The sequence below is a fragment of the Aspergillus fumigatus genome, chromosome 6, assembly GCF_000002655.1.
Source record: "Aspergillus fumigatus Af293 chromosome 6, whole genome shotgun sequence".
Classification (NCBI taxonomy): domain Eukaryota; kingdom Fungi; phylum Ascomycota; class Eurotiomycetes; order Eurotiales; family Aspergillaceae; genus Aspergillus; species Aspergillus fumigatus.
In genome coordinates, this window is record NC_007199.1 from 2,672,281 (window position 1) to 2,700,160 (window position 27,880).

Consider the following 27,880-nt stretch of genomic DNA (forward strand, 5'->3'; position numbering starts at 1 on the left):
ATCTGCATTGCCTAAATCCGTAGCGAGATGGATACAGCCCCCCGATACAACTTCAAAGACATCAACGTCCATGACCTCGAAGCAGCCACCCTTTTCGAGGTCAGGGGTTATGTGGCCGTCGTCACAGGAGCAGGCAACGGCGTTGGCCTCATGGCCGCTCAGACATTAGCAGCAAACGGCGCTCGAGTCTACATCATCGGTACGAGGGAGGAGATCCTCGACACGATTGGGGAGAAATATTCCTTCAAAGGGCAGATCACACCGTGCGTCCTGTCCCACTCCATCCCATCCTCCACCGCCCCTACTGACGAGGGTATACTGACTCCAGACTCCCCGGAGATACTTCCACTACAGACGGAATTCGTGGCATCGCAGCAGAACTCACCAAAGCCGAATCAAAAGGGATCAACATTCTCATCAACAGCGCAAGCGTTACCAGCGAGCCCCGCGCGAAAAGCACATCCTCCGACACCGACTTCACAGACCCAGACGCCGTCTCGAGATGGATGACCTGTGACGGGGCGGACGCATGGCGCATCGCGTACGCCGGCAACGTCTGGTCGCACCATTTCCTCACAGCTGCGCTGCTGCCGCTGCTTGTGAAGGGAGCGAAAGCGGCACCAGGCCATTCGAGCGTGGTGCTGAATGTGGCGAGTGTGGCGGGATTGATTCGCAGGGCCAGTTTGCTTATTCGTCGAGCAAGGCGGCCCTGATACACCTTACGAGGGAGTGGGCGCATACTTTTCTGCCGTTGGGGGTTCGTGTGAATTGTATTGCGCCGAGCGTGTTCCCGAATGAGATTAGTGTGGGCAGGTTTGATGAGGATCGGAGGTCCAGGCAGGAAGAAGAGTTATGGAGGAAGATTCCGGCTGGTGAGTCTTGCTTTATTGCAGTCGGTGGTTGTGCTTTGCGAACTGGAGTGAGCTGATAAGTGCATAGGCCGCGTGGGACGGGAAACCGATATTGGCAGTGTCGTCCTTTACCTCTGCAGTAAGGCAGGGACCTATGTTAACGGACAAATCGTCAACGTGGATGGAGGTGAGTATCATTTCGTTCCTTCCATTCGGATCAGCTAAAAACCCTACAGGTTTGCTTTTGAAATCTCCAGGAGCTATGTGAAACATGGCAGACGATGTCCTCTGAGATACCGAGTACTTATCACCCGACACTGATCGCAGATAGAGCGCCATGAATTAATGTCAGACACTAGAGGGCTTGCGAACGTCTTTTATTTTCATAATTGGTATCAACACGGCCTGAAATAAGGACATACAATTATTGTGACAAGTGGATCCTTTCGTATGCTCCCAGCATCCCAGTAGCCCTCTCGAAGGGTCATAAGAAGCTCAACTTGTCAGTAGTGATGAAAAAAAAAGTCTGTCTATTGGAACCACATCACAGGAAGTAATCAGGTGTACGTCTCGAGACCATCGGTTCTCCCGCGCGTGGGCAAGGATCGAATTGTAAGCTTTGAGAAACAGTTAGTACGGATGAACCAAGGTCGAACATTTGCTTTCAATGGAACATACAATGTGTATTTCAGATGCTCGTCAATTTCCATGATTGCGGCCTGGTTACCACAGCGGTAACAATAATTGGGGGCTGAGAAGGACATGTTAGTGGTGGGTACAAACAAGAATGGGAAGAGGGGGCCATACCCGAAAAAATGGTGACCACATTTCTATCCTGCGACCAATTGTAGCCCTCCATAACCAATTGATGTGCTCGTGCAACAAGGGTCAAGCCGTTGTTGTGATTAAATGCTTCCGAGATATCTTGCCCAAAGGTGTAACCAGCACCACGGGGAGAGATACCCCAGCCGCATCGGTCGTCGGGATCACTCCAGAGCAGATCACACATGGGTCCCTCATGAGGAACTTCCTGGATCCGATCCAAAGAGCGAATGTTGTCCAGAGTATCGATGGAGGGACTCAGACCGCCGTGCAGGCAGAAGATCTGGTTCTCGATGAGAGCGGTGAGAGGAAGGTAGTCGAAGAGATCGGTAAAGTATTTCCAGACATTGGCATTGCCGTATTTGCGCAAGCACTCGTCATAAAACCCATACACTTGTGTGATCTGGCGGGACTCGTGATTTCCTCGGAGGATGGTGATTCGCTGGGGGTAACGGATTTTGAGGCAGACAAGGAGTGTGACCGTCTCTACAGAGTAGTAGCCACGGTCGACATAGTCACCTGGGGACGCAAGTCTGTTATGAGTCACGGAGCAAGGAAACAAAAATGATAAATCAAGGGTGAAATATCACATACCCATGAAGAGGTAGTTTGTGTCAGGATTGGGACCTCCAATGCGGAAAAGTTCCATTAGGTCGTGGAATTGACCATGTATATCACCACAGACAGTCACGGGGCATTTCTGAGAGGTTCAAGTCAACATCTCGGGCGAATCCGCAATGATGACACGGTAAGAACAGGCCAAGGGAGAGCACATACGACCGGCTGCACATTTGACTCTTCCTGCAACACTTCTCTAGCCTTTAACGCGCAAACGTCGATTAGATTTCATTATCATAATGTTGTCGGAGGCAACACGTATCAGGGAAAACGCACTCGATCACAAAGTCTCCGAACATCATCTTCTGCTAGTTGCTTGCAAGCCATCAGGTTTTCAATCCACCCATCGAGCGTAGGTATAGACCCAGGGTCGGTTGTTGGCGAAAGGTGATGAGGCTCCGGTGACCGCGCCGGATCAATTTCCATGTTATTTTCCATTGTGTTGGGCGACAACAAGCTCAGGACAACTGCAAATGTGGAGGAGGGGCGGGAGACTGGAGGGGAGACGGTCTCGTGAGGCTGACCAGGGATTTTCTCGGTTGTGATGATGCAAGAATCCACAAAACAAAGGAGATAGAATTGGATAAGAACAATACAAGCTTCAACGGGCGAGAAGAGAATTTGGATGCAGTGAGATGGATGAGAGACGAAACTTGGGAGAAAAGCGACCTGGTAGTGTTGGCGTAGGGGAGGGATTGCTGTGCCGTGCTGTGCTGGACAGACGCCAGGAGGTGTCGGGCATGCGCCACACTTTAGCTCATCCAAGCCACACCCTCTCTCCACGATCTCCAGGGACTCGAATCCTGACCGAGATTTGGCTTCCTTGACGCCAAGAAGGGCGATTACTTTTTATTTAAGTTGTGTGAATTATTGAAATTACTCGCGAATTGTAGAATATCTGTTAATCCATTAATTTCATCATTCATTCTGTCGTAAATCTGGCAGGAGCACTACCCGAGCCCGTCTTGTGTGCTCTTGTCAGCTGCAAATAACTTAACTACTACTGCTTAGCCGCGCCTAAATGATGTCACCGCCAAATCCTCCAAATCCTCCTCCAGAGCCTCCTCCAAACGGACCACGTCCTCGCCCGGATGGCGCACCTCCCGGACCTACAGGATCATATCTAGATCCAGGGGGTGCTTGCGGATTATAACCATCGTTTCGACGACCACCGAACAAGGGATCGTCGAATGTTGGGTGCATTCCGCCACCACCTCCCCCTCCAAGACCAGGACCGACGCCTCCTCGAATAGGATCATTCGGACCGAGGCCGGCAGGATACAAATCTCTATCGCCAATACTCAAAGGATTACGGCCACCATTCCCCTGGGGATATCCTCGAGGAGGTCTGTAGATCTCATATTCATCTTCAAATCCTGGGGGAGCAAAATCACCTGGTGGCGCTGGTCGACGAGGACCTGCCGCCAGAGGATCATCAAACGGATAAGGACGTGCAGGTTGAGGTAGTGTATCATCCCTTAAGGGATCATGTTGTGGTGGCCTTTCTTGTTGTCTTTCTCGTAGGGCTTGAGTGGTGTCTTCGTATCCTTCCTTGTACAAACCAGGAGCTAGCTTCAGAATCACGTTCACTTTAAACAGCCCAATCAAGTCATTCAGCCGCGCTTCGGAAATGAACACATCCCTCAGGGTCCTTGCCAGGTCATCTGCGGATGTAATAGGAAAGGCGGAGTCGGAAATGTAGTCCTTCACTAGCAGATCAAATGAAGAAGTTTTGTCATCGCCTAGGGCCAAGGCAAGGACAACGGCATTATTCCCTAACCGACCGATCTTCAGCAAGAACTGCATGGAGGATTGTGAATGGGCATATCGAAAAGAATGTGTATCGTTAGCATTCCACTCTGCGGGTAAGGTCTGGTCTTCAGTCGAGCTCTCTGCTTACGAACGCGTACGTCAGCTATATGCGTCCAATGAGACGACAATGAAGGTTATGTCACAAATAAATCTCTCGCAGACCTATAGTGTGCTCCTCTCCCAATCCGAGAAGCCTGAAGTCGACTGCCTTCATACATGCATGACCGATGAGCGCAATAGCCTCGTAGGGTGTTTTGAGACTAAGCTGACCCTCATTGTCTCTTCGAAGAGCGCTCGCAGCATGGGCTAATACATTGTCGACGTTGAGCGTGTTCATACTTCCGGCCATTTTCTCAGCTGTGAGAATCAAAGTATCAATGGAAAATATGTTTGTCTCACTCAAAGGTAGGACTGTTATATAAGGTAGTGGCGAAGTACTGATGTAGGCATCAGCTCGCTGCGTCAATAGTGACCGGAGCGACAAACGGACCGAAAATACGACGCGGCTGACAGCTTGACAAGCAATAACTAATTAATCCGACCAATTATACAAGCTCCCCACCTTCACGTGCGATATGATAAGAAGAAGCTCTCCCATAGCCTGACGCCTTACCTAATGTTGCCTAGCTCAATATGTGTCCTCCAACTGCTTACGGAGCAGCATCCACTGATCGCAAAGATATGAATATGCTGCTGGAAATCTTCAGGACCTACAAGCCATTGAATATATCTGCCTGAGGATAAGTGTCGAAACTTGGTGGCGATTATCGATTTCAGCCGAACATCGTGATTGTATTGTCGACCTTGAACAAGTCACTGAAATTGGGACAAGTTGGTAAATATATAAAATTACCAACACCTACCTGATTGTTCATTCTGTTTGTAAAATACTCTTTCAATCGGACATGATTGGCGTATAATTGTCATCTTATACTGCCTTCTCAGATTACTTTCCCTTAACGCCTGATTCAATGAGAGTCAGGAGTCGCACCTTCTGAAGAGTCTCTGCCGCCTACAGAATGCCACGAACTGGTTTGTCACTATCTATTGAACCTTATGCCGTGCAACCATAGCCAACCACTTCTGATATTAGGTACTGCTGCAGGCCCCGCATGCAAGACATGCCGGGAAAAGTGCCGCAAGTGTGACCGCGGTAGACCTAAGTGTCAACGGTGCATCTCAAAAGGCTTAGAATGCGGCGGGTACCCCGACCTGTACCGGTTTTGCGGAATCGCTAGTCGGGGAAGGTGGAAAGGCGCAAGAGTGCCGACTCCAAGAAACATCAAATCTAAATCTACCGTTGCTGAGTCGCAGCAAGTCTCTACTACCGCAACGCCGGATTCGGTTACGTCTGGATGGACAGAGGGCGTCTCGACGCAACCGTCTTCTAAAAAGTCTAGCAGAAGCGCAACAGAATTGCCAGACGATATCCCAAAGATACTGAATCTCACCCAGACTGAGTTGTTGTTATCGCATTGTAAGCTCTTATTGGCTGGATTTTGGAGGGCAGGAAACACTGACGCCAGAGAGGTACAGACGAAAACTTCATATGTCCGCATCAAATTGCTGAGATAGGTGGTACTAGCAGTAATCCTTATCGCGCCTATATACTCCCGTTGGCGCGGAAACAAATTGGCCTCTTATATGCCATACTTGGGCTCTCGGCCTCTCATCTTGGCAAGCTTACAGGAAATATGTCTCTATACGAGGAGGCTGCAGTTGAGTATCGGTTGAGAGCCATACAGGCTCTCAGCGAGGAAATCAGGAAGAGTCAGGGACCTAATTCCCTGCATGAGGACGAGCAAGATGCTATTCTCGCCATAATCCAGATTCTGCTCCTACACGACGTAAGTCACGGTCAAAGGCGCGTTGCCAGCCTCTTCAGAAGTCTTCTGACCAAACTTAAAGATTGCCGAGACGGGTATCTCTACCCATGGTATACACATTACCGGGGCAATGTCAGTGTGCAAACAGCTACTATTGGCGGATGGGTTGAATAGTCGGCGGCGACGAGCGGTTTTCTTCCTGGGAAATTTGGCCTGGTATTTGCAATCAGCGCCTGATCTAGCACCTCAGCTCCCTGACTAATCAAATTCGGTTCAGGCTTGACATCATTCGTGCCTTTGCTGGTCCTGAACGGTTGTGCTTCTCTCAGGACATTCGCGAAACCGTCGCCAGTGCCACCGATGAAAAATTTGAGCTAGTCAACGGATGTCCCAGGGAGATATTCCTGGTTATTGGAGCGGCCCTGGAAAAAGCAAAGGAATACAATCTCGGTTGGTTATCGTGGGATGAGTATCAAGTTGCTTTGCAATCAGCAAAGCACAAGCTCTACTCGTTCGACAGGACAGCTAGAACATACCCCAGCTCTGATCCTAGGTGGATGTCCACAGCGGAGGCGTTTCAGTATGCTTGCATTCTGCGCATTCTTCGATTGTTAGACCCATTACAGCAACCCCAAAGCAATGAGATACAGGAGTGCGTGGCAAGGATCTTAGACGCTACTGCGAGAATTCCCTCCGATTGTTGCCTCCTTGAGCTGCTTGTTTTCCCCTTGTTCATGGGTGGGTCGGATGCGCTTTCTCCTCACTCCCAATACTATGTCATCGCGCGCCTGAACGAGATTGAGCGAAGGTCCGAGTTCCGCAATCCGGTACCTCGAGAATTGTTGGAGAAGGTCTGGGCCGCGAGAGCTGCGCAAGCCCCTGGCGATGATCAAAACATCTCCTGGACCACCTTCGTAAGCGACCTACTGACTTTCAGTTCCCTTCCTTTCCACAGGCCTCTGACTGCATACAGACTCATTCACCCGAATTGGCACAGCAGCATGATTATTTGATTATTTGACAGGGATGGTATGATTTCACTCAACCGTCCAAGAATTAATAGATGCTCTTTTGATGGCTAATGTCTATGAAGGACAGAAATTGCTTTCTGAAACATGTTTTGAGACTTTCGAGAGTGACCACCCTTCAATTTTTGCGGCTTCATTTGCGCTTGCTCCCGCAGTTGCCGAAGCAAAGCCAATAGACTTGCAACTATCAATAGCCCCCGCTCGTTATCTTCCGACCCTGCTTGGTCTGGAAGGAGAAGCACACCCTCGCTAAAATCTTTCGGTAACCACACGTTGATTCCGATATGATGGTAGATTGCTAGAATTTTCGACTCTTGCAGATTGTCTTCCCACAGAGCGCTCTCAGACACTTCTAACGCCGAGCCGATTTCGACTAATGTGTATCGACGCAGACCATCTTCCTTGGGACGGACCTGCCATTGGACTATTCTCTTGTTGTTGTTCTTCCCTGGTAGCAGGAACGTGAAATAAGGATGGGGGATGCTATATTTTCCTCGAATGCTCGGTTGTATCGGGAAAGAGGCTTCCATGAGTGTGCAATACGCGTCAGTTCCTTTCTGACTGTTGCCGACAGCGATTAGACATCCGTCGTGAGGCGGTCCACGCGTCAACCTATACATCTCAGCAGTCAACATTACATCGAGCGGTGGAGTTATTGCAAACAGCCTGGATGAATACATACGCATGCGCTATTGCCTCGCCATTGTTAAACAATGATCTCCGTTGCACTTGCAATCGGGCAGGCGCGTCGTCTGTCGCGCTTCTGTCCAGATTGACATGATAGGCCACTTGGCAGTTCATCCCATCGTCTCGCGGCTTCTCCATCATACTCAATTGAACAGTGTACTGGCTACTGCTGAGGACGCATCCATTGACAGCATTGCGATACTGCTCCGCGACATCGTACAGCGGGAGGTGCACTGTTGCTGAATTGTGACGAGGGATATAAAGAACTCGACTGAAATCATGGGGCGGGTTTTGCGGTCGACGACCAAGCAAGGAATCGTAGTATGCTGCACCAGAGACTTGCAGCAGTTCCATTTAGTCCACAGTAGGAAGCAGAATAAACTATTGAAACGCGCATATCCCATACAGATCAAGGGTGCTCCTTGGTGCTTTAAGAATCACATTACATTCCCAACCCCACCCGAGTTGCATCCACAGACAATCTGGTGGTACGTCAGTATGTCACATGGACAGTCAAAAGCAGTACACCTCATTCTTTCGATTCCAAAGCATATTCTGGCCTGTCGCCAAGACACGCCAACCGCGTCTCAATAGGTAACGTAATCGGTAAGCGAGCGGATCACGCAACCGAGCGGATCACCATACCATAGAATTTGGCCGCGGCCGAAATTGGAGGCTATTTTGAACCCCTAAAACATGATTTTATTACTAAATCTAGTTATTCTTGCGCTGCGGACATTGCAATCGCCTATGGCCTAGAATATGGCAGTCACTGCAGCGTGGGGGTGCCCGTTGAGGGCGTTGTTCTGTATCTACTACCTGCTCTGGAGGGATAGTTGGGATAGCTTCAGCAGCCTGATCCCTGCGTTGAATGATCTCCTGCCCTTCCTGGATAGATAATCCCACTGCAGTTTCTATCTGCCGCCTAGATCGCTTCTGCTTTTGAAGGTGCTTTTCATGTGCAGCACGTAGATCATGATTTTCCTTTGCAAGAAGGGCAGCGTTATTCATTGCCATCTCACACCCCTTGATAATCTGACCTAGCACAGCCTTTGTAGGGGTAGGAGGGCTGTATGTACGCTCCCTAAGTAGCTTCTTAAGCGTAGTTTCCTGCTTCTTCAGCTGCTTGAGATTGTAAGGTGTTTTTAGGACAGAATTAGTTGATCGGCTGCCTGGTGGTGTAGGTGTTCTAAGCTGGATATTAAGCTGACTGAGCACCCGATCTGGATTCAGTGGTATTAATCCAGTTGCTGAAAAGCCACTTTTAATATTATCTGCTGAAAAGATTGCCGTACGAGCTTGTGGATAGGCCTCAAGGAAATCAAACTTGTCAATATGGTTGAAACCAAGCCGCATCTTATCCTCAATCAAGCGGCCATACGCACGCTTAAGAGGAGAGAAACAGCCAACATCTAGAGGCTGGAGGAGATGTGATGAATGTGCAGGCATGCAGATTGGAATGATATCATTCTCAGTGCAGATTTGATCAAACTGTGGTGTTAGATGGCTCCCATGGCCATCAAGAATTAATAGTCGATATCTACCAGTTGTACGACTGGTAGTAGCAGGAATAAAGACTTTTTGAAGCCATTGTAATCCAATCTGATCAGTCGTCCATCCATTCTCACTGACCTCGATCCGCCAGTCTGCTGGTAAGGCTGTATCTTGATACCAGCCCTCAATATGGACCTTTCCCTTGAAGATAATGCATGGTGGAAGCACCCAGCCAGTAGAGTTAATACACTCTATAGAGGTAACCCATTCGCGGTTCCCTGGCTGGATAAGGAAGGGCCGACTAAGCATCTCAGCTCTTGTAACTACCTTAGCAGTAGCTACTAAGCCCATTGCAAAGCCAGTTTCATCAAAGTTGTAGATATCTTCCAGTGTAATCCCATGCTGCATTATTGTGATCTGGACACGATTGAACCATTCCAGGATAATCTTTGGGTCTTCACATTTAGCACGCTGGTGGTTATAGCGCCTAGAGAATCGGGTTTTGATCTCATCATGCCGATTAATGAAGTTATATACCCATTTCTCTCCAACAGTCTGGGTAGGAGTTGAACCACGCTGCGCAAGCAGGATATTCGCCATTTCTCGTACATGGGACGGTCGGGGAGCCGCTCCACGTTGATCCATAGATAGAATCCATCTAATAAGTGAATCCTCTTCATTCTGAGTCATTTTATGGCCATTTACGCGTAATTCAGCTCGAAAAGTATGCCCCTTTAGGCGCCGCTGGAGGGTAGTATAAGGCACATTATAGACACGCGCAGCTTCACGAATATTGAGAATTTCCTTATTTTTCAAAGCTGATACTGCAAGTAGGACCCTTCCCTCCTGCTCAACTGAATTTTTTGAGTTTATACGCGCTTTTGGTGGCATAGTGGCTGGCTGAGCACTGCAGCTTTTGAAATAGAAGTCAAAACACGTTTGGTGATCCGCTCGGTTGCGTGATCCGCTCGCTTACCGATTACGTTAAGCCATTGATTTGAGTCCTGCGGCTAAGCATAAGCTCTTTACTCAAGCTGGCGGAAATTGCTCGCCGAGTAGCACGCCTTTTGCTCCAAGCTCCACCCCACCCTGTGGAGATCTCGGGATTGAAGCCTTAGGCCCACTCCAGAATTGAATGACTTTCCTGATCAGGCAGTATCGCCAACTCGCGCTTCGGCACGAAGTATATACAAAACGGACGCCCACGTCCCGACAGACGAGTCATTATAGTATGACTCACATCATCGTCGGTCGCTGCGAGCCACGGTTTATCCTCGGTACAGTCTACTTTTAGATACCTTTAGATCATCTGGCCCTCATGAAACGTCCAATACGTAGCTAGGGCCACGCGTTGGCTATCTTGAAGGCTTCTGGCTCACGGAGGCTTTACCATGACCTTTCAAAATAGGGTGGATCTGTTGCTAGATTTCTCGTCGTATTGACAAGCCTGGGTGCTGTGTCGCGGACCAAGGAGCAGGAGAAAGAAAGACAAGAAGCGCTACACTATCTGGTTGATTGCAGGTCTACTTTGACTGGTATAGGAGCTCAGTATCGAGAAAGAGGCAACGCTATCCGACAACAAGAACAAAATGAATAATTACACATAAAATGAACGATAGAAAGCCAGGCAGTGTAGGGTACATCTACAGCACCGCCTTGGGGAATTTCTTCATGGCCTGCCTCACGCCGAGATCAGCCAGGATCTCTTCCGTGCCACCGAGGATAGCATCGAACTTGTATGTCCGATGGAACATCTCGATAACCTTGCCCATTCCGCTCTGGGTTATCCCACGGCCGCCAAAGATATTCGTGGCGTGGTCTGCGATCTCCTGCGCGCAGCGGGTAGCGTGAGACTTGAGGAGGCCGATAGGACCGCCGAGGTGAGCAGCTTGCTGAGCATAGGTCATATTGCACATCTGGTAAGCGATGGATTCCAACCAGGCCTGGTTGGATTCGCAGAGAGAGATCATTCGAGCGAGCCTAGCATCAACGGTTAGCAACATACATTTCGGAAGACTGTCAACGGTGGAGGGAAACGTACTTTTGACGCATGACAGGCTGCTCGATGAGCTTCTTTCCGAAGACAATGCGCTGATTGCACCACTTCATGCACTCTTCGGTGACGGTCATGCACATGCGAATGACGGCGCAGACCATGGTGAAGCGCTCGTGGTTGAAGTTGCTCATGATCACGATAAAACCCTTGTGTTCTTCGCCCAACAAATTCTCGACGGGGACCTTGACGTTCTCGAATTGAACAAATGCCGTGGCAGCCGCGGTGGAGTAAGAGGTCTTGATTTGTTTGGTCTCGACACCTTCGCCGCGAGGAATCAGGAGCACAGAGAACCCCTTTTCGGTCCGGCAGCCGGTGACAAAGTAGTCAGCAAACATGCCGTTGGTGATCCATTTCCTAAACATCGTTTGGTTAGCATGGAAAGTGGTGTCTTATCCAGCGGACAACCCTACTTAGTGCCATTGACAATGTAGTGCTTTCCATCTGGTGTCTTCTTCGCCGTCGTCTTGAGACCGGCCACATCACTGCCAGCAAATGCCTCGGTGATAGCCAAGCACATCTTCTTGCGCCCCGACAGAACTTCCTCGGTGACCTTCTCGCGTAGAGGAGCATTGCGCAGCCACTGCTGGACAGCTGTCAACGAAATGACCATCCCGGCCATGTTTCCATCCTGGAAACCTGCAAAGTGTCAGCCCGTCGCCCTGCACCCCATAAAGAATTACTCACCTCTCGCGTTACTCCGAACCATCTCCTGCGCAACAATCATATCGTGCAGATAATCAAACTCCTTCCCATCCACCACACCGCCCAACAACTTCCGTCCATGCAAATGCTTCCCAGGCCCCAACCGCATAGCCAACACATTCTCCTCGGCCATCTTATCAATCAACTTCTGACTAATATACGTCCCATCCCTCTCCTTCTCCTGCGCCTCAGGCGTCACATACCGATCCGTAAACTCCCGCATCGCCCGCTGCAACCGCCGATGACTTTCCTTGTAGTAGGGGCTCTTGAACTCCGGCCGCAGCCAGAGCGGCTCGGCATAGGGAACGGTGCTCAGGCTGCCCGGCTCGGGAGAGACAATCTCGGGAGTCTCGCCCTCGATGGTGCCAATGCAGAGCTGGTCGCGGTACTTGTCGATGACCTCTTGTCGGTGGAGATTGTAGAAGTCGGTTGTCGCGTCTTGGCCGGCGACTTGGGCGAGGACGACGCTGCCGCCTGGGTGGGCGTCCAGGAAGTCAGTCAGGTCATAGACGCGGTGGTCGATGATGCACCAGAGGGAGTCCTCGGTGTTGTGCTTCGCGACCTCGGCGCGGTTGAAGGTCTTGGACATGGTGAGGGAGGAGGGTTTATGGAGGATTGAGATGGTCGGAGTTAGGTGTAGGAATAAGGATCAACCAGCGAATATCGCGTCAATACTAGTCCAGAGTCTGGGTTGAGAATGGTTTGCAATAATATTATAGATAGATACTGAGGGATGTGAGAGACTGCCAATCATGCGGGGACTATTAGTTATTTTTCCTGTGATAGCCGTGAGCCGAGGATGTTACCCTTTTGGGAAGTCTGGGACGGTCCAGCTTCTTGGCATGTCGGTAGGCATGAACCGCGGAGATCAGTGATCAAACGACGGTCTTTTCTAACTGCTTGATGATTATTCTATCACGCTCGGGTTAAAGTACACTGTCAGAACGCTGTTCATGCCATGATCTATGATGTGCTGGGTATACATCGCGTATGTTATATACATCGAAGAATTGTACATTGTGATCAAAGAATATAGGGGAACTTCATGCCTTTGGGTCAGAATGTGTTTTGGAATCATTCTGCATGTCTTCAATGGCCTGTTGTACCAAGAACACACTGACATCTTTCATATCTTTTCCCACACGCCAACTGCCCAACACAACCCCCTGCTCCGCTAGGAGCTCGTTAGCCCGTTCCCAACGCCGTCGCCACAGCTCCTCTCTCTTATTAGGCAGTGGAGGAGGTGGAACAGATGACGAGTCTGGTTGATTGTTCACAGAATTGGTGCTGGAGAGACTCAGCGACGGGGTCGAAGCTCTCGATCGCAGTGAAGTAGCTGGCGACGCAGACATATTGAGACGTTCAGAAGCGAATTGATACGCGGCAGCAGCGGCTGAAGCTGGGTATGACACTATTTTTTGAGATGCTGGCCGGTCAACGGGGCTATCCGAAGTCGCAGTCGAAATCCCTGTAATTGTACGCCGCGGCGGTGGAGGCGGAGGGGCTTGCTTAGGACGTGCCGACCTTGTCGCGTCAGATGGTTGATCAACCGTGCCATTGCCGTCAGAAATCTTAGGACGGATCGGTAACTGCTTTGTCCCCGCTGGGAGGGAGTTAGTGACCGACTGGGCTGCATTCGGGACGCCGCCAGCGTAACTTGTACTCTGCGCCGGTGCTCTAGGGGAGCTCGACGATTCCTCTTGACCTGTTGCAATTTGACGGCGAGGGGGTACTGGAGGGGCAGGCTTGCGCCGGATGACATCCTGAGTTTGAGAAGAAGCTCCATTTTCTGTCGACTCCGAATTCGTTGTCACGGCTCGAAGAGAGGAGGGTTTGCTCGGCTTCATGGGCGGCATACGGAGGTTTGCAGGCTTGGGCGTAGTTACCGATACGTTCTTCTCCCCTTCTTCGTCCCGTAGATCGATCAGGTCACCATTGTCAATACTAGCGGCATCTGTAGATGGCCCTGGGGATTCGCGCGGCGGACGAGGTGGCAATGGAGGCCGCTTTGCTGTCGAATCCGAGTCATCGACAAGTACAGAAGTACTGTGACTTCGAGCAGGGACGCCTTCTAGATGATCGACAGACTTATCAAAAAAGTCCTTATGGTCTGACGTGGTGACATCACGAATGAAGATGCCCAGGATTCTGCCAGGATTTGCCAGGACGATATCAGTATAGACCTCCAGATCTGCCTCTCCACTATCGCCGACCAGGATGAACTTGCGTTCAGGAAAATCCCGCAGGATTTGTTCCAGAGAGCCTCTCTTTCTTTCTGCAGTAGGCTCAAAAATTCCCTGCAGCATGCCGCTGTACTGCTTCAGGTGGAAGGACCCTGGAGGAAGTCCAACCAGTTTGAAATAACGTTCTAACAACGGGTAAAGTTGCCATGGTGCGTTAGAGACGTAGTGGATCTCTACACCCATCTTGGCTAACTCATTGTACCAATCAGTGACACCATCCACTGTGAGGTCGGCCAGTTCGCGGACAAATGTGTTCCGAAAAATTTCCTTCGCGCCGTTTGTAATGGCAGAATGTTTCACAGTGTCGTCAATGTCACTAATCAAGCTGACACCTGTTGGCTCGATGATTTGAATCTCTTTTGTAGCGGACAGTTCCTCCGAGGCCAACACGCGGATGTGAGTTGGTACAAATGACAGTGCTGCACGGAGATTGAAGTGGCCGGATTCGTCTGTCATGATGTTTCTTGATTGGCTTTGCTCGTCATTGTAGAAGAAGACAGTCACAGGCATTGCCGCCCTGGGATTTGTAAGAAAGGGGCGCAGTCTCTCCATGAGATGTGCATTTGCAACTGTCAGCTCATCTTTGCTCAACTGCGAGATTTGCGTGGCTTTCTCAAAAGCAGCACTTGAACTGCGATCAGCGGAAGCACTGCCCTTCCACACAGGATCTGCGCTCTTCTCCGCGTTATTGATGATAGACTGCATCTCTTGATCCACCATTTCCTCCTCGCTAGCCCCGCTCGTTTTCGTAGGAGTTCCAACCGCTACAGTCGCGTTGCCATCATCAGCCGATGTAGTGTTAGGAGCAGGTATGCCGCTCAACTTCCTGGCCAGCGCAATCAGCAAGCGATGTTTCCGGGTCATCGGGCCGCGGTGAGGTACGTAGACCCAGCCTCGCACATCGACAGCCACAACTGCATGCTCGTCCTCGTATCGTGGCCATTCGGACGCTGGCCCTGGATCGTCCGACACACCGCGGTACTCATCAATCGTCGAAGTCGAATCGCGGCGCTGACGGGCCTGAACCTCCGGCCGTTTCCCCTTCACAAGTCTCCTCGCATAGCTTGGGAACAGAACCATTTCCTCATTTCCAGACCGCGTGATTTCCACATCGGAAAACGCACCAGGGATATTGTAGTAATCCTCATTGTAATCACGTTGGTTATTCCTCTGCGCCGCCCATTGCGCCGTGTATGTCTGCCGTAGCTCATTAGCCGCCTTCAGATACTCGTACACCTTCTTGCGCCGCCCGCCACCCCCGGCGCCCCATGATGTAGACGCGGATGACTCGTACTGGGACATCGAGGATCTTGCAGCTGCATCCGGGGCTTGTCCTGCTACCCGCAGACCTTTCAGGCGCGGGACAAGCTGCGACCCTCCAACAGAGCCAGCACCCAGTCGCCTGGGCAGTCCCCTCCGCCCAAGAAGCAGAAGCTCAAGTATACCCTTCTTGCCCGAGATTCGTCTACGTGCCCTTCTAGCTTGCTGCTGAACGATGGCGCGATAGACCCTTGCTTGTGCTCGGTGGCGGAAAGCGGGGATCGTTTCGTGCCTAAGACCCCAGAGGCGCAGCTGAGCGCGGCGGGTGGCGTGAGGGCCGATGAGGAGACGAAAGAATCGAAGAAGCCGCCCTGGCCTGGTCTGTCTGTCTCGATTCGAGGGACGAAGGATCGAGGGGAGAAACCGAAAGAGGGGTTGGCGCCTGAGCTGGGAGGTCGGCGGAGGCGCTAACCAACGACTGCGAGGATAGATTTTGGGAGCCAGGGTCGATAGGGAAGAAATCTAGTTCGAGTCGAATTCAGAAGAAACAAACAGAGCTTGATACTATTAGCGTCAAGGTCGTAAAAAAACCAGGTTATGCCGATTGACGAGCTTCGTACGCGGGCAAGGTTGTCCGAGATCCGTGCTTAGGTGTCACTGGACAGAGATTCTATGGGTTGTGATTCCCGAGTAAACGTCCTCAAGGATCAAGTGAACATGGCGAACAGATAGTAACAGGATCTGCAACAGAATCAACGGGTATGCAGACAATGAGACTAGATGGTCTAGAAGCTGGCAAGCCTCTTTGTGAGTTCAAGTTGTGGAGAAGCGGAACAGGACCTGGCGGCATCATTTCATCATCGCCCACAGATGCACTACTAACGAGTTACAAGAGAGACGAATCATGAGGAGGTCAAACGAAGCCCCTGAAAAATACTGCTATTAATAGATCCTTGTCAAAAATCCTTATTGTTTCCCTTGGAGAGTGACTTTCACATATGCGATAATAATACATTGTATGAGACTGAACGTGGATCTAACGATACAGATGACTGACCCAGCAGCCATGAGGACAATGTTCCATCAGTAAATTAGCATGCAGAGTCGCTCTCCGCGTAATTGACCTTCTTGGCGGTCGTTGCGCGTCGGCTACGACGAGTATTGGCAGTCTCAGTACCAGAAAGAATGGGCGGTTTCGCCAAATCTAAACCCTCGATATCAGAGACCGACGGAGTAGAGGGAGGGGTCGGTGAAGCCTTCCTTTTCCTGCTTGTCTGTTTTTTCACACTTCCAGTGCGCTTGGGTGGACGAGAGTTCTTAGGCTTGGGGGTCGCCGGTCCCTCATTTTCCTCATCAGCATCCTCGTCTTGTATTTGTGACGAGTCTTCATTTCCTTTTGCGTTCCTCTTCGATACATTCGATTTTGCCGGACTCTGCCGTGCTTTGACACGAATGATCTTCTTCGGTCGAAGCCACTCTTCCATACCTGGTGGCCAATAGACCCTTCTTTCTGGACCTCCCATGCCTACTTCTTCCTCAGGAACGGTAGGAGCAAGAGGGACCTGAGCTTCGAGGTCAACGAACCCTCCGTTCTTCTTGGTTTTACGAGGGGGCTTGAAAGGTCTGTTCTCATCGGTTCGCGTGTAAGGCAATACATCATTGAAAAGGTCGTGGCCAGGCAGCTTAAACCGCCTCATTAATTCAAACACGGCTTGCTCCTTGTCCTTGGCCTCGATCATTAAATCCATGGTCGGGTCGCAAGGTGGAAGCGTGGACACTCGATCGCTGTGCTTTCGCCGCTGCCGATTCGTGATGGCGGAGGGAACAGGTTCCGAATAGTGCATTTTCTGCGTGATGTTCTTACGTGTCCAAGTTGCCTTGATCCGGTCGAAAAGATCCATGATATCCAAAGTACCCTCGCGCACTTTGCTGGAATCGAAGACGATATTGTGGTGATGAAAGTCGAGGACAAGCGGTATATTCAGCCCCTCACAAATGGGCAGTAAATCATGCACTGACCAGCTTACATCGTCATTCTCCAGAACAAGCCGATTCTTGATATCCTGGGAAAGAGCTTTGTAATTCTCCCGGAACCGATCCAGTGTGGCCTCTTTATCGCCAAATACACCCCCCATGTGGAGGATCATGACAGCGTCGCGATCTTGCTGCGGAGGCAACTTGAGGAGTTGCAACATCTCTGAGTGATATTCTAGATCGCGGATCGAGCTTTCAATGACTTCCAACCTGGGCGAGCCAAGCTGAGTAAACTGGCCAGGATGTACGGACACTCGATGACCGAGTTCGGCAACCACGCGGCCAACCTCAGCGAGGACCTCTGATGCAAACGAGGCAAGTTTATAGCCATACTCTTTATGGCTGGCGAAGGGAAACATCTCACTGCTCAGCCGCATGAATTTGATGCCATATTTGTCATTCCAGCGCAGGATCTTAATCAGATCTCGCGCATTGGCCAGTCCCAAAGACTCAACGTAAGCCTGGCCGCGGGCAATATCAGGCGTCCGATCCCGATCAGGGCGGTTCTTGGTCGGATGAGGCGGCTGCGAGGGATCCGCAAGTGGGTGTCGGTTTTCAAGAATGGACGCGATGCGACAGGTCCGAGAGCAGAACACTGGCTGGTTCGCGTTCCGTAGATATGTATTCAAACAAGCCTACACACCATAAGTAACATAACTACAGAGGGCCAGCATCCGAAAGAATGCGCGAATCAACGTGACTTACATAGCCTAATCGGCCTCTCCAAGGGAGCGGAAGGTAGCTACTATTTGCAGGTGGGGGACGCGAGAGAGCATCCTGGAGCTCTTCTGCTTCAACAGGAACTTCATCATCTGACTCAGGGTCTGAAGGAAAATCCTGGAATGGCTCGTCGTTTGACTTGGTCGCTTCTGGGACAATCCCAACCTGGAGGGTGTCGTCCGGCGCAACAGCACTGGCTGGCATTCTAACAGGTTCCGGAGATCGCGACAATCCTCTTGAAGGCAGGTATGGAGGAAAAATTGGCGTGGTCAGTACTTTCAACGATCGACCAGCCGAGGAATGTGTCGCAATCACGCCAGAAACGCGTCCAAAAGAGCGAACAGATACTAAGGAACGTCCACGGCTCTGAGCTAGATAATAAGAAAGACTTTGGCTCGCCACAGAAACCGATTGAGTTATCCACCGTGACGAGGAGACGTGGCGAATCGAAGCTTGCGGCGGGCCAAATTCCAGGCCACCATGGGAACCTGCGGCATGCTGGAAGAGAAGAGCATGAGCTAATCTTCTCTGCTGCTGCGAAACAGTGGGCCGCAGCAACATCCAGCAAAACCTGCTGCTGAACAGGCGGAGGAGTTGCTGATGAGTTGAGTTCTAACTGTGATGACGGATCATTTTCTCTTTGCGATCGATGATCGATGATCCTCAATCGTTGATCGATGATCGATCGGGGTCTGGCGGCAGAAATGAGGGAAGAAGCCAAGGAACCGAGGAAAATAATAATCAAATAAAATGGATGGTAGATGCCAACAGCAGCTCAAATGAGTGGTCAGGATTATCTATCCAGAGGACGCGTCTGCTTGAAACGATAGTACTACTACGTTAGGAGGTTGGAGCTGATGGTCAATTTAAGCCTTTCAGGGGGCGCATTGTTTGCTTCTGGGGTCCTTAAGAATACCTAGGAGACTAGTATCTGTGACTAAGGCTCCCCCTCACCGCTCCGCGTTGAGGGTGAGCCACAGCGAAACCACCAACCACACCGAATCCACCATTTTTCGATAGAAATCATGATTTTGATGCCATACTAGGGGTTATCTATATAAAAAAAATTACTATTCTCATCTACTGCCTTTGCTAATCCATTTGATACCATATTCTCTTATGTAGATGCTAGTGGTGGGGGCTTACCATGCACTTTCTCCCATTGCGTTTGTAAACGTCTCTCTTGCGCGGCAGCATCTTTGGCCTTCCTTGAAGCAATTGATCGATTTGCATCACGTAATGTCAATATACCAGACTGGCTAAGCGGCTTAACCTGCCGCTTAGTATATTGACGCCGTAGGGGGGCCTGCGCGGCCCTTATTCGACCAATAGTTTCATTTGCTATAGCCAGGTGCTCAGCGGCGATTCGGTTATGTTCAAATATCCGTTCAAGATTTCGCTGCAGCTTTGGTGTAAGCAGATCTGCATGCTTAGATAGCTTTGCCTGGTTCTTCTTAAGGGCCTGAATCGTCCGCGGAGGTGAGATATCAATACTAGATGAAGATGGCGGCCGAGATGGCGGCTGAGAGGGTGGCGTAGAGGGAGTCATCTTATCAAGATCAGGCGCGTAGATATCCGGAATTCCTTCCCATAGTAAGATAGCAAGATCGTCAGCTATCTTACTATTGACTGGCCAGATTCCACGATCTTTGAAGGCCTCACGGATGATCCTTTGGTTGAAAGCCTTCTCTCGTACTGGTCCAATCATGTGTAAGAATTCTGACTTCCCTACAGGCTCACCAGCCCAGTAAGATAGCTCATTATTCATACGACGAAAGTGTTGCTTATAGCTTAAGAATGGCTTACCATCCAAAGGCTGGCAAAGATGTGTCGTATGAGGAAGGAATCCAAAGGGAATAACGCCATTATCTTCGCAAAGTTGCAAGAATTCGACAGTGAGATGAGAGCCATGGCCATCAAATATAAGTATCCGTTTCTCCCCCTTCTTTGTACGCTCGTTTGTTGCATTGATAAAGCTTTGAAGCCATTGAACGGCTAGTTCATCTGATATCCAGCCATTAGGAGACGTCGCTATCGTAGTATCTGGTGGTAAGGCCTCGCTCTCATTGAACCAAGATTCCATGAAGATTCCGTTGCCTTTAGGAAGCGAGCATAGATTAGTATTTAAAGGAAGGGAAGAATCATTAGGAACTTACCTTTAAAGATAAACCAGGGATCCATCTGCCATCCATCTGCAGCTACACATTCAATAGCTGTAATATTCTCTCCTCTTTCGGATTCGGCAAGATCAGGCACTTTTGAACCTTTTGAACTGATTACCTTCCTAGATTTGCCTTCGCCAGGCTGGAAGCCGCATTCATCAAAGTTGTATACCAACCGCGCTGGTGTATCCTTTTTAACCACCCCTGCAAGCTGATTATACCAATGTGTCAGTAAACCTGCATCCTCAGCCTGGATACGCTTGGATTCCTTTATCTTTTGCTTCGCTGGGCCTATATTAAGGTGTTCTGGAAGTCGTTTCTCAAAGCGATATGCCCACATCTTGCTAACCTGCCTAGATTCCCCTGCGCGTCGAAGTGCCTGATTTGCATACTCTTCTAGTAGCTTAGGCGTCACTGGCATATTCCGATCACGCATACAGACTATCCACTGGATTAAGGCCTCCTCCTGGTATCCCTTAAGGGCTCTATTAACTGGTTTGTTGGCTAGTCGAGGATGCACATGCTTCTTGACGCGATCACGTAGGGTCGCATAAGGAACACCATATTCACGCGCAATCTTGGAGATATTTGGCTTTTTTTGGGCCTGAGCGGCCTCGCAGGCCTCGAGGAGGTAAGATTCATTAATTTTAGAAGATTTAGGCATGTTGGGTGGTTGGAATAGCTTCAAATAGTCAAAATATCGAAAAATGGTGGATTCGGTGTGGTTGGTGGTTTCGCTGTGGCTCACCCTCAACGCGGAGCGGTGAGGGGGAGCCTTAGTCACAGATAGTCACCAATGACGCCAAGCTCTGGAGAGTTACGGAGTACGGACGGACGAGGTACTCCATACATAAACTTCGTACGGAATACATATACATGTAAAGGTAGTGTGTATCGTGTATCTGCAACCCCCTGCAGCCATCAACCGTGATTTTCTTCTGCCTCTCTACTCCATCACAACTCTTCCTTTTCCTCGTAGAAACCAGTTTCATCAACCATCATCTAAACTCCCTCCATCCGGGATCTTCAAATCCTCTTCCGAAAAACGAGGTGTTCGTCAACGACAAAAATGCCATCATGGAAGGTCCCCACTCTTTCCCTGCATAACCACCAGGCGATCATCTATGCCGGCAAAATATTGCACACGAATCATGGGGTCTGACTGGGATACTGCCTCGTTCGGACATGACAAGGTACGTGTTAAGTATCCAAGGCCATAGCGACCACGATGCTCACTGGGAAACAGTCCGTTGAACCTCAAACATTCCTTCATTCCTCAATACAGAGTGATGAGCTGTCACTCGTGGACGCCATAGTGGGTCCGACAATGGCATCCAGCGTTCATTCTTGGTAGATTATGATCCGAAACCAAATGCCATGGAGTCGTACAGAGTTGCATACCAGCTCATGTCTTGACTGACTTAAAAGGCTGCTCAGCAACCAGCAAAACAAAATGTGAGGCTGTCTTTCCGGTTGCTGAGCAGGAAAGTCTTATTCGTGGACTTCTGCAGTCAACATCCTCCTTCTGATCTTCTGGCAGTCCCTGTTCGATCATAAGGAACTAGCTTGTGCCCCCTATTTCTTCACCTCTTTGCGAGTTTTGTTCCTTACGGCTCTGTGTCTGACAATCGTGGTTGGAAGATTATTGGGTGAGTCTTCTTGTTCCTATATCTAGGTAGTATGAGCCAATGACACTGGGAATACCCCTTTAGCTGTTCTTGTGTCTCTCGTGCAAACCCCTGGGACACCACTAGTATTGTTAGGCAGACATTGCTGACTCTACAATTATAGAGCCGCGTTGAATTATCTTCCATTTCAAACGCTGATAATCGTAGGGTTGCTCTCGCAATGAAGGGCCTGTTCGTGGCCTCGGCCCTTTTGGCATCATGTGTCTCCGGGCATATACAGATGTCGAAGCCGTATCCCATTCGAAGCCCGCTGAATCCGGACGCGAATGACCAAAAGGATTACTCCTACACGAACCCCCTGTCATCAGATGGACATGATTACCCGTGCAAGGGATATGCCAATGATCCTTTTAAGTCTGTTGCTGACTATACACCCGGCCAAACATACGAACTTGAACTCCAGGGCAGCGCGACCCACGGCGGAGGTTCCTGCCAGATTGCTCTCTCTTATGACAAGGGCAAGACCTTTAAAGTCATCCATTCAATGCTCGGAGGATGCCCTCTCACCTCCAAGTATAACTTTCAAATTCCCTCGGACGCCCCGTCTGGTGAGGCCCTCCTGGCCTGGTCGTGGTTCAACAAGATTGGAAACCGCGAGATGTACATGAACTGTGCTATGGTTACCATCAAGGGTGGTTCTCAGACCCGACAGCACGCTCGCGACCTGTCTCCTGCATTCTCCCGCCGGGCTGGCGGCTTTGACAGCCTTCCACCCTTGTTCGAGGCCAACATCAACGGACCCGGCAAGTGTAAGACGATTGAAGGCCAGGAAGTGAACTTTCCTCTCCCCGGACCTTCCGTCGAGGGCTCCTTGAGTGGCAAGGGATACCAGTGCGAAAGCAATGCGCCTTTCCTGGGCAGTGAGTCGAGCAGCAACAGTCCCAAGGCCGCTGCGTCCGATCAAGCCGTTGCCTCCACTGCTACATCTTCAAGTGCCCAATCTCCATCTACACCTTCAAGTTCCCATCCTGTGGTGAAACCGTCAAGTTCGCATTCTCCCGCGACACTCTCAAGCTCCCATTCTGTGACTACGCCCTCAGCGAGACCCACTCGACTCCATGCACCCCTTCGCGAAAGGCCGATGCCTTCACAGTCCTCCAGTCCTGAGTTCATTTACAGCCCTCAGTCCCAGTCTCAACCCACCCCAGAGTCTGGTGGTTACTTGCCTGAGAGTCAATCTAGTCCCGAGTTCGCATACAACCCGCAGTCTGCATCCCAGGCCGCCCCACAGTCTGGCTACCGTCCTCAGTCATCGTCTCAAGCCAGCCCGCAATTAGGTTATGACTCTCAATCCGCGTCGCAAGGAATCCCACAGCCAGGGTATCAGCCCGAGATTCAGTCGACCCCGGAGTCTGAGTACAGCCCTCAATCCTCATCCCAAGCCACCCCACAGTCTGAGTATATGCCTCAGTCTGCATTCCAGTCTACCGGGAATTCCGGGTATGAGCCTGATAGTCAAACTTCTCCGGAGTTTGGGTACAGCCCTCAGTCATCATCTCAAGCCAGCCAGCAGTCAGGCTATAAACCTCAGTCCTCGTCTCAAGCAAGCGCGCAGTTAGGGTATCAGCCCCAGTCTTCATCTCTTGCAACTCCGCAGACTGGGTATCAGCCTGAGAGCCAGTCTAACCTTGAGTCTGGTTACAACCCGCAGTCTGAATCCCAATTTATCCCACAGTCTGGATATATTCCTCAGTCTGCGTCCCAATCACCCCCGGAGTTTGGGTACAGCCCTCAATCATCCTCATCCCAAGGCACTTCGCAGACTGGGTATCAGCCTGAGAGCCAATTCAATCAGGACTCTGGGTACAGCCCTCAGTCTGCATCTCAAAAAGCCCCAGAGTTTGGATACAAGCCCCAGTCTTCTCAGCCCGCTGCCCAGTCTGGATACCAGCCTCAGTCATCATCGCAGTCATCCCAGTTTAGCCAATCTGCCCCACACTCTGGATACCAGCCCCAGTCTTCTCAGTCCGCGGCTGAGTCTGGGTACAAGCCTCAAACTGAGTCTCAGGCCAAGCCCCAGTTTGGGTATAAGCCTGAGCCAGAGTCTCCACCCAAACCCAAGCCCAAGGATAACCCCGTACCTGAGCATGCCCCTGAGCCGAAGCCTGCCGAAACTGCGCCTGCACAGGGATTCTCAAAGACTTGCGAACACGGCGAGATACTGTGCGGGGCCGATGGTCAGACATGGGCGAAGTGCGACTGGGGCAAACCTGTTCAGATGGGACCTGTTGCCGCCGGTACGCGCTGCAGCCACGGTGTCATCGAACGTACGTAGGGTTATCATCAGTCTTCACCTTTCCTCTAATATTTGCAACCGCCTTCGATCTTTTCGCTGTATGCACATACCATCCTTGATTCAAGTTGTGCTCTCGTGGTGCTATATGTGAGAGGTTGTTTCTGTTTTGAGTGTCGGTCTTGTTATTCCTTGTACCCTCTGTTAAGGGCCTTTAATCATTGATCTGCCCTGCGTTCGCTGCATCTAGGGAGATGGATGTAATATGGTCCTAAAAATGTCAAATTATTATCTCAATTCACTTCTACGAAGCAATTACAATACAGCAAAGTGTACAGGAATTAGAAATGGTATCATCAACTAGCTCATTCAATCATAGACCTAAGCTCCTCCAGCAGAATTGAAACTAACTCCACTCAGCAAACGAGGCTCGGTCAAATACATTATCCACGCATGTAAGCGTGAATGGAAAACCGATTGCACGTGGAAAACCATGATCAATAGTTGCCGGTATAGGCCGAGCCACCATAGCCATTCGCCACAGCATTGTTGTTGCGCGAGAAGAAGCGGCCACCGAAGGCGCCGGGTTTCTCGGCGCTATCGCCCATTTCCACGTCGTGAGGGGTAGGGTGACCCGGAAGCATGTCGTCTGCACTGGCGGTTTCCGGGGTACGCTTGTTGCGGCGCCAGAAGCCACGGCGTTGGGTGCCGGTGCCGTAGGTGTAACCGTTTGCCGGGGAAGGACCGAAACGCTTCTCGCGCTTGTGGTGGCGGGCGTAGAGCAATTGGAAGAGAATTGAGATCAAAAAGAGGAAACTGGTAGTTCATAGGTCAGTAATGGGCCTTTGGTGAATAGGCTAGAGAGAAAGTGTCCGACTCACATTCCGATAATTGAGACTGCAAAAGTGGCTTTTTCGAGCATGCATGCGTAGCCTAGCCGGACGCCAGATGCGCTGTCGATATTATCAGCGCCAGAGCCCAGGGGAGTATTGACGTTCCCGGAGCAGGACTGCGTTCCGTCACGGGTCATCACGGCGATGGCAATCATCGCTCCAATGAAGCACACATCAAGCACGATAGCCAGGAAGGCGAAAAAGGCAAGCCCTCCCACGCAGCAGGTGAAGAGTGACCCGAGTAGTCCGTACAAAGTTGCTGCGCCGGAAAGTCCCTCAACGGCCTTCATCCATGTTGGAATGGGCTGGTTGTGTTGGCTCTGGACAGCCAGGAAGTATGAAAAGATCCCCAGGATGACTGCGGCATCGAGGAATTGGAGCACTCGAATTGCTAAGTTGAAAAAGCGGATAACCACGCCGCCAGCTCCCATATTGACGATTTCTCACCCGCGATTAGGCGAGAGGTCGTAAAGAAACAGTCGACGGTAAGTATGAAATTCAACTGGGCGGAGAGGTATATTGTCAGGGAGACAGCCAGTAAAGGTGATTCGTGTAACTACGAATCTTACAGAAATGCGCTGCAGAGAGAATAAAAGAGTGTAGAGATTGAAAAGATGCAGCCCTCGGAGGCAGCAAGATTGCACTTGTAATAAATCCCAGGGGACAAGGTGTCGCAGCATGAAGATCGGTGGAGGCATTTGCTGGGTGCCAAGGGGACGATGGGCCCCAGAACCAATGCTGAGAGCTTCTCACAGGCCGCCATCGCTGAGTACCTAGAAGATCGTGATGTTGATCCGCAGATGATGGCGAACCATTGACCGTTATTAGTACGGAGGTGTCGGGTGATGTCACTACTTTGGACCCTTTTTCCCTCATTGGTTTTGATTGTGGAGGACTAAGCCTTCCTGGCCCACAAGTAGGTCAATGTCCCCTGGTTTCATGGTCGTTTCCATACTGTGACATAGCAGAGAAGAGGTAACTGTGCCCTCCAACGTTCCATATTTCATTTCATCGTCCCATGTTCACTCAAACTATGTCCTACTCTGATCTGATTACATGTGAGAAAAAAAAAAAAAAAAAAAAAAAAAAAAAAAAAGGCCAGCGAAGAAATATTTTTAGTGCATCCGGAAGAAGGCATTTTCTGGCAATAATTGATAAATTAGATTAGGTAATCAAATACAACTGGTCCCAGCCACAGTGCACAGCCACCCTCAGGCTGCTGCCAAGATTGAAATTCAAGAAAATCATGACATCGTCATGATTCAATTATGTCCGTACAACAAGGAGGGAAATGAGAGACAGATATCGACAATTGTCAATTCGAAAAGGAAGGGAGTGCAGTCATGATGCCTGTACATCGACCAGTATCTTGCAATATTCACCCCGATCTTCGAGAAGCGTCCTGAAGCGCTTTTCAACCACTTCGTCCATGGTTACCTTTGCCGTGATCATTCCTTCGGGTTTCAATTGATCTGAAGCTTCCAGAGTCAGCCAGAATGATTGTATCGTCCACTGATCATGGTTACACCATTGATGATATTGATATTGGTCGTCAAGTGCAGCCAGGCTCCGATATCTCATTTTGTGACTATCAGCTCGTGGGGAAAGCAGGCACAGCCGCTTCGTTAATACACTGCTTCCGATGTTTCTCATGAGCCGTTCTGACGGAACACAGGCAGGCATTTTTGATATCAAGGAAGTGGTCGAGCCCAACTTCCCCGTAAAGAAGCAGGCGCCATAAGGGCAGCTGTAGCGTCTATCAAAATTGGAACCCAGTGGCCTTGTAACTGATGGAATCTCATGCGGGCATAATGTGGGGAAGTGGCGTCATAATGAAACTTGGCAGATATCTTGGCGGGCTCCCACTATAACAGGCGCAGATACATCCGCTAGCTTCACCATAAGTAATTGCGCCATCAGTTCACTCGAAAACAGTTCAGAAGTGTCTTACCTTTTGTGAATGGGGACTGGTTAGGTTTTGACTGGCGTATTCGATCCAAAATGAGAAACAATCCACCATGATGTGCAAGACTTGTGCCTTAGACGGCACGATTACACGCATTGGATCAGGATTCCTCTTCTCGCTGCTGATCGACAAAAGCTCGAAGAATAGATTCTAACCCTTCGTTGCGGCGCGCAAGCAGCATCACATCAGAGACATTGATCGTAGAGCGGCCGGCATGTCTGCGTCGGAGGCACCTTGTCAGTCTGTGCTCAGGAAAATCCCAGGACGAAGCATCCATGCACAGAGCAAATTTGCAACACAATAACACTCATTCGATAAGCGCAGACAAGGATAACTCACTTGGCAAAGAACTCCAGATCTTGACTAACGGTTTCTGTAAAGATTAGACACCATCAGCTTCAATCTACAAGTGATCAAGTATATCACACACGGTCTTCGGCCTGTAGCGAGTTGGGGCGCAGACAAGCAGGTTAACATGATACACATACCAATTTGAGTCCATACCATCTCTGTCAAAGCTCCAATGAACTGAGGAGTAGCATTGACGCCGAGCTTGATGGTTTCCTCGTCAACAATTTTGCCAATGGAGAGCCAAAGAGCGGATTTCAAACGCTAGATCGCTAAATCAGCAACTGCAACGTTCCTTGAAGCGCGTGATCTAGGTAGATATTGCATACCTCTTCAAGGCTAACTTCCTCATTCGGATCCATTTTTCGTGGCCAGAACGTAAAGTCGCTATACGAATGTTTGTGCAGATAAGAACGATACAGTTCCACTTCGCTGGT

General features: G+C 50.2%; 14 protein-coding genes across 14 annotated transcripts; 3 read left to right on the forward strand and 11 right to left on the reverse strand.

Moving 5' to 3' along the window:
- Positions 1-27: 27 nt before the first annotated feature.
- On the forward strand, positions 28-1,076 carry AFUA_6G10820 (SDR family NAD(P)-dependent oxidoreductase; the record flags this gene model as incomplete). Its single annotated transcript, XM_745877.1, has 4 exons — positions 28-313; positions 355-647; positions 683-872; positions 940-1,076. 4 exons carry the CDS (start codon positions 28-30, stop codon positions 1,074-1,076), a joined length of 906 nt encoding a protein of 301 aa, XP_750970.1.
- A 319-nt stretch (positions 1,077-1,395) lies between these two features.
- pphB (serine/threonine-protein phosphatase) lies at positions 1,396-3,002 on the reverse strand (the record flags this gene model as incomplete). The annotated part of the gene is made up of 6 exons (XM_745878.2): positions 2,568-3,002; positions 2,451-2,492; positions 2,268-2,373; positions 1,659-2,192; positions 1,530-1,602; positions 1,396-1,468 (listed from the first exon to the last, which is right to left on the reverse strand). The coding sequence occupies exons 1-6, from the start codon at positions 2,727-2,729 to the stop codon at positions 1,396-1,398; spliced, it is 990 nt and encodes a 329-aa protein (XP_750971.1). The 5' UTR covers positions 2,730-3,002.
- A 178-nt stretch (positions 3,003-3,180) lies between these two features.
- AFUA_6G10840 (proteasome inhibitor PI31 family protein) lies at positions 3,181-4,722 on the reverse strand. The gene is made up of 2 exons (XM_745879.2): positions 4,266-4,722; positions 3,181-4,183 (listed from the first exon to the last, which is right to left on the reverse strand). The coding sequence occupies exons 1-2, from the start codon at positions 4,450-4,452 to the stop codon at positions 3,309-3,311; spliced, it is 1,062 nt and encodes a 353-aa protein (XP_750972.2). The 5' UTR covers positions 4,453-4,722; the 3' UTR covers positions 3,181-3,308.
- Positions 4,723-5,589: 867 nt separating this feature from the next.
- AFUA_6G10850 (fungal specific transcription factor domain-containing protein) lies at positions 5,590-6,958 on the forward strand. Its single transcript, XM_077805071.1, has 4 exons — positions 5,590-5,950; positions 6,012-6,145; positions 6,207-6,843; positions 6,903-6,958. The coding sequence occupies exons 1-4, from the start codon at positions 5,798-5,800 to the stop codon at positions 6,948-6,950; spliced, it is 972 nt and encodes a 323-aa protein (XP_077661202.1). The 5' UTR covers positions 5,590-5,797; the 3' UTR covers positions 6,951-6,958.
- A 49-nt stretch (positions 6,959-7,007) lies between these two features.
- AFUA_6G10860 (uncharacterized protein) lies at positions 7,008-7,998 on the reverse strand (the record flags this gene model as incomplete). The annotated part of the gene is made up of 2 exons (XM_745881.1): positions 7,008-7,569; positions 7,640-7,998. The coding sequence occupies 2 exons, from the start codon at positions 7,996-7,998 to the stop codon at positions 7,008-7,010; spliced, it is 921 nt and encodes a 306-aa protein (XP_750974.1).
- Positions 7,999-8,358: 360 nt separating this feature from the next.
- AFUA_6G10870 (uncharacterized protein) lies at positions 8,359-9,738 on the reverse strand (the record flags this gene model as incomplete). The annotated part of the gene is made up of 1 exon (XM_077805072.1): positions 8,359-9,738. The coding sequence occupies one exon, from the start codon at positions 9,736-9,738 to the stop codon at positions 8,359-8,361; it is 1,380 nt and encodes a 459-aa protein (XP_077661203.1).
- Positions 9,739-10,546: 808 nt separating this feature from the next.
- Positions 10,547-12,683, reverse strand: AFUA_6G10880 (acyl-CoA dehydrogenase family protein). Its single transcript, XM_745883.2, has 4 exons — positions 11,879-12,683; positions 11,605-11,830; positions 11,180-11,548; positions 10,547-11,118 (listed from the first exon to the last, which is right to left on the reverse strand). Exons 1-4 carry the CDS (start codon positions 12,483-12,485, stop codon positions 10,782-10,784), a joined length of 1,539 nt encoding a protein of 512 aa, XP_750976.1. The 5' UTR covers positions 12,486-12,683; the 3' UTR covers positions 10,547-10,781.
- A 95-nt stretch (positions 12,684-12,778) lies between these two features.
- Positions 12,779-16,223, reverse strand: AFUA_6G10890 (phosphatidate phosphatase App1 family protein). Its single transcript, XM_745884.2, has one exon. It carries the CDS (start codon positions 15,439-15,441, stop codon positions 12,940-12,942), a length of 2,502 nt encoding a protein of 833 aa, XP_750977.1. The 5' UTR covers positions 15,442-16,223; the 3' UTR covers positions 12,779-12,939.
- Positions 16,224-16,315: 92 nt separating this feature from the next.
- On the reverse strand, positions 16,316-19,056 carry AFUA_6G10900 (UV-endonuclease UVE-1). The gene is made up of 2 exons (XM_745885.2): positions 18,139-19,056; positions 16,316-18,068 (listed from the first exon to the last, which is right to left on the reverse strand). The coding sequence occupies exons 1-2, from the start codon at positions 18,712-18,714 to the stop codon at positions 16,491-16,493; spliced, it is 2,154 nt and encodes a 717-aa protein (XP_750978.2). The 5' UTR covers positions 18,715-19,056; the 3' UTR covers positions 16,316-16,490.
- Positions 19,057-19,270: 214 nt separating this feature from the next.
- On the reverse strand, positions 19,271-20,979 carry AFUA_6G10920 (uncharacterized protein; the record flags this gene model as incomplete). Its single annotated transcript, XM_077805073.1, has 2 exons — positions 19,271-20,250; positions 20,310-20,979. The coding sequence occupies 2 exons, from the start codon at positions 20,977-20,979 to the stop codon at positions 19,271-19,273; spliced, it is 1,650 nt and encodes a 549-aa protein (XP_077661204.1).
- Positions 20,980-21,180: 201 nt separating this feature from the next.
- AFUA_6G10930 (putative extracellular protein) lies at positions 21,181-24,278 on the forward strand (the record flags this gene model as incomplete). The annotated part of the gene is made up of 3 exons (XM_745887.2): positions 21,181-21,508; positions 21,562-21,964; positions 22,107-24,278. The coding sequence occupies exon 3, from the start codon at positions 22,164-22,166 to the stop codon at positions 24,276-24,278; it is 2,115 nt and encodes a 704-aa protein (XP_750980.1). The 5' UTR covers positions 21,181-21,508; positions 21,562-21,964; positions 22,107-22,163.
- A 455-nt stretch (positions 24,279-24,733) lies between these two features.
- Positions 24,734-26,175, reverse strand: AFUA_6G10940 (uncharacterized protein; the record flags this gene model as incomplete). Its single annotated transcript, XM_745888.2, has 2 exons — positions 25,118-26,175; positions 24,734-25,052 (listed from the first exon to the last, which is right to left on the reverse strand). The coding sequence occupies exons 1-2, from the start codon at positions 25,558-25,560 to the stop codon at positions 24,734-24,736; spliced, it is 762 nt and encodes a 253-aa protein (XP_750981.1). The 5' UTR covers positions 25,561-26,175.
- A 295-nt stretch (positions 26,176-26,470) lies between these two features.
- Positions 26,471-26,710, reverse strand: AFUA_6G10960 (uncharacterized protein; the record flags this gene model as incomplete). Its single annotated transcript, XM_745889.1, has 1 exon — positions 26,471-26,710. The coding sequence occupies one exon, from the start codon at positions 26,708-26,710 to the stop codon at positions 26,471-26,473; it is 240 nt and encodes a 79-aa protein (XP_750982.1).
- Positions 26,711-27,195: 485 nt separating this feature from the next.
- AFUA_6G10965 (CENP-S family protein) lies at positions 27,196-27,805 on the reverse strand (the record flags this gene model as incomplete). Its single annotated transcript, XM_001481419.1, has 4 exons — positions 27,196-27,337; positions 27,435-27,468; positions 27,584-27,707; positions 27,773-27,805. 4 exons carry the CDS (start codon positions 27,803-27,805, stop codon positions 27,196-27,198), a joined length of 333 nt encoding a protein of 110 aa, XP_001481469.1.
- Between the last annotated feature and the right edge of the window lie 75 nt (positions 27,806-27,880).

What these genes read in the sequence shown, in the direction of transcription:
- AFUA_6G10900 (XM_745885.2), bottom strand. Translation starts at nt 18,714, where the DNA reads ATGTTGCTGCGGCCCACTGTTTCGCAGCAGCAGAGAAGATTAGCTCAT. An exon ending in GGAGAGGCCGATTAGGCTAT is followed by an intron (nt 18,069 to 18,138) that starts GTAAGTCACGTT and finishes TATGGTGTGTAG; the next exon opens with GCTTGTTTGAATACATATCT.
- AFUA_6G10850 (XM_077805071.1), top strand. Translation starts at nt 5,798, where the DNA reads ATGTCTCTATACGAGGAGGCTGCAGTTGAGTATCGGTTGAGAGCCATA. An exon ending in TTCCTGGGAAATTTGGCCTG is followed by an intron (nt 6,146 to 6,206) that starts GTATTTGCAATC and finishes AATTCGGTTCAG; the next exon opens with GCTTGACATCATTCGTGCCT. An exon ending in ACATCTCCTGGACCACCTTC is followed by an intron (nt 6,844 to 6,902) that starts GTAAGCGACCTA and finishes GACTGCATACAG; the next exon opens with ACTCATTCACCCGAATTGGC.
- AFUA_6G10890 (XM_745884.2), bottom strand. Translation starts at nt 15,441, where the DNA reads ATGTCCCAGTACGAGTCATCCGCGTCTACATCATGGGGCGCCGGGGGT.
- AFUA_6G10880 (XM_745883.2), bottom strand. Translation starts at nt 12,485, where the DNA reads ATGTCCAAGACCTTCAACCGCGCCGAGGTCGCGAAGCACAACACCGAG. An exon ending in GGTTCGGAGTAACGCGAGAG is followed by an intron (nt 11,831 to 11,878) that starts GTGAGTAATTCT and finishes GACACTTTGCAG; the next exon opens with GTTTCCAGGATGGAAACATG. An exon ending in TACATTGTCAATGGCACTAA is followed by an intron (nt 11,549 to 11,604) that starts GTAGGGTTGTCC and finishes AACGATGTTTAG; the next exon opens with GAAATGGATCACCAACGGCA.
- AFUA_6G10840 (XM_745879.2), bottom strand. Translation starts at nt 4,452, where the DNA reads ATGGCCGGAAGTATGAACACGCTCAACGTCGACAATGTATTAGCCCAT. An exon ending in GGGAGAGGAGCACACTATAG is followed by an intron (nt 4,184 to 4,265) that starts GTCTGCGAGAGA and finishes GTTCGTAAGCAG; the next exon opens with AGAGCTCGACTGAAGACCAG.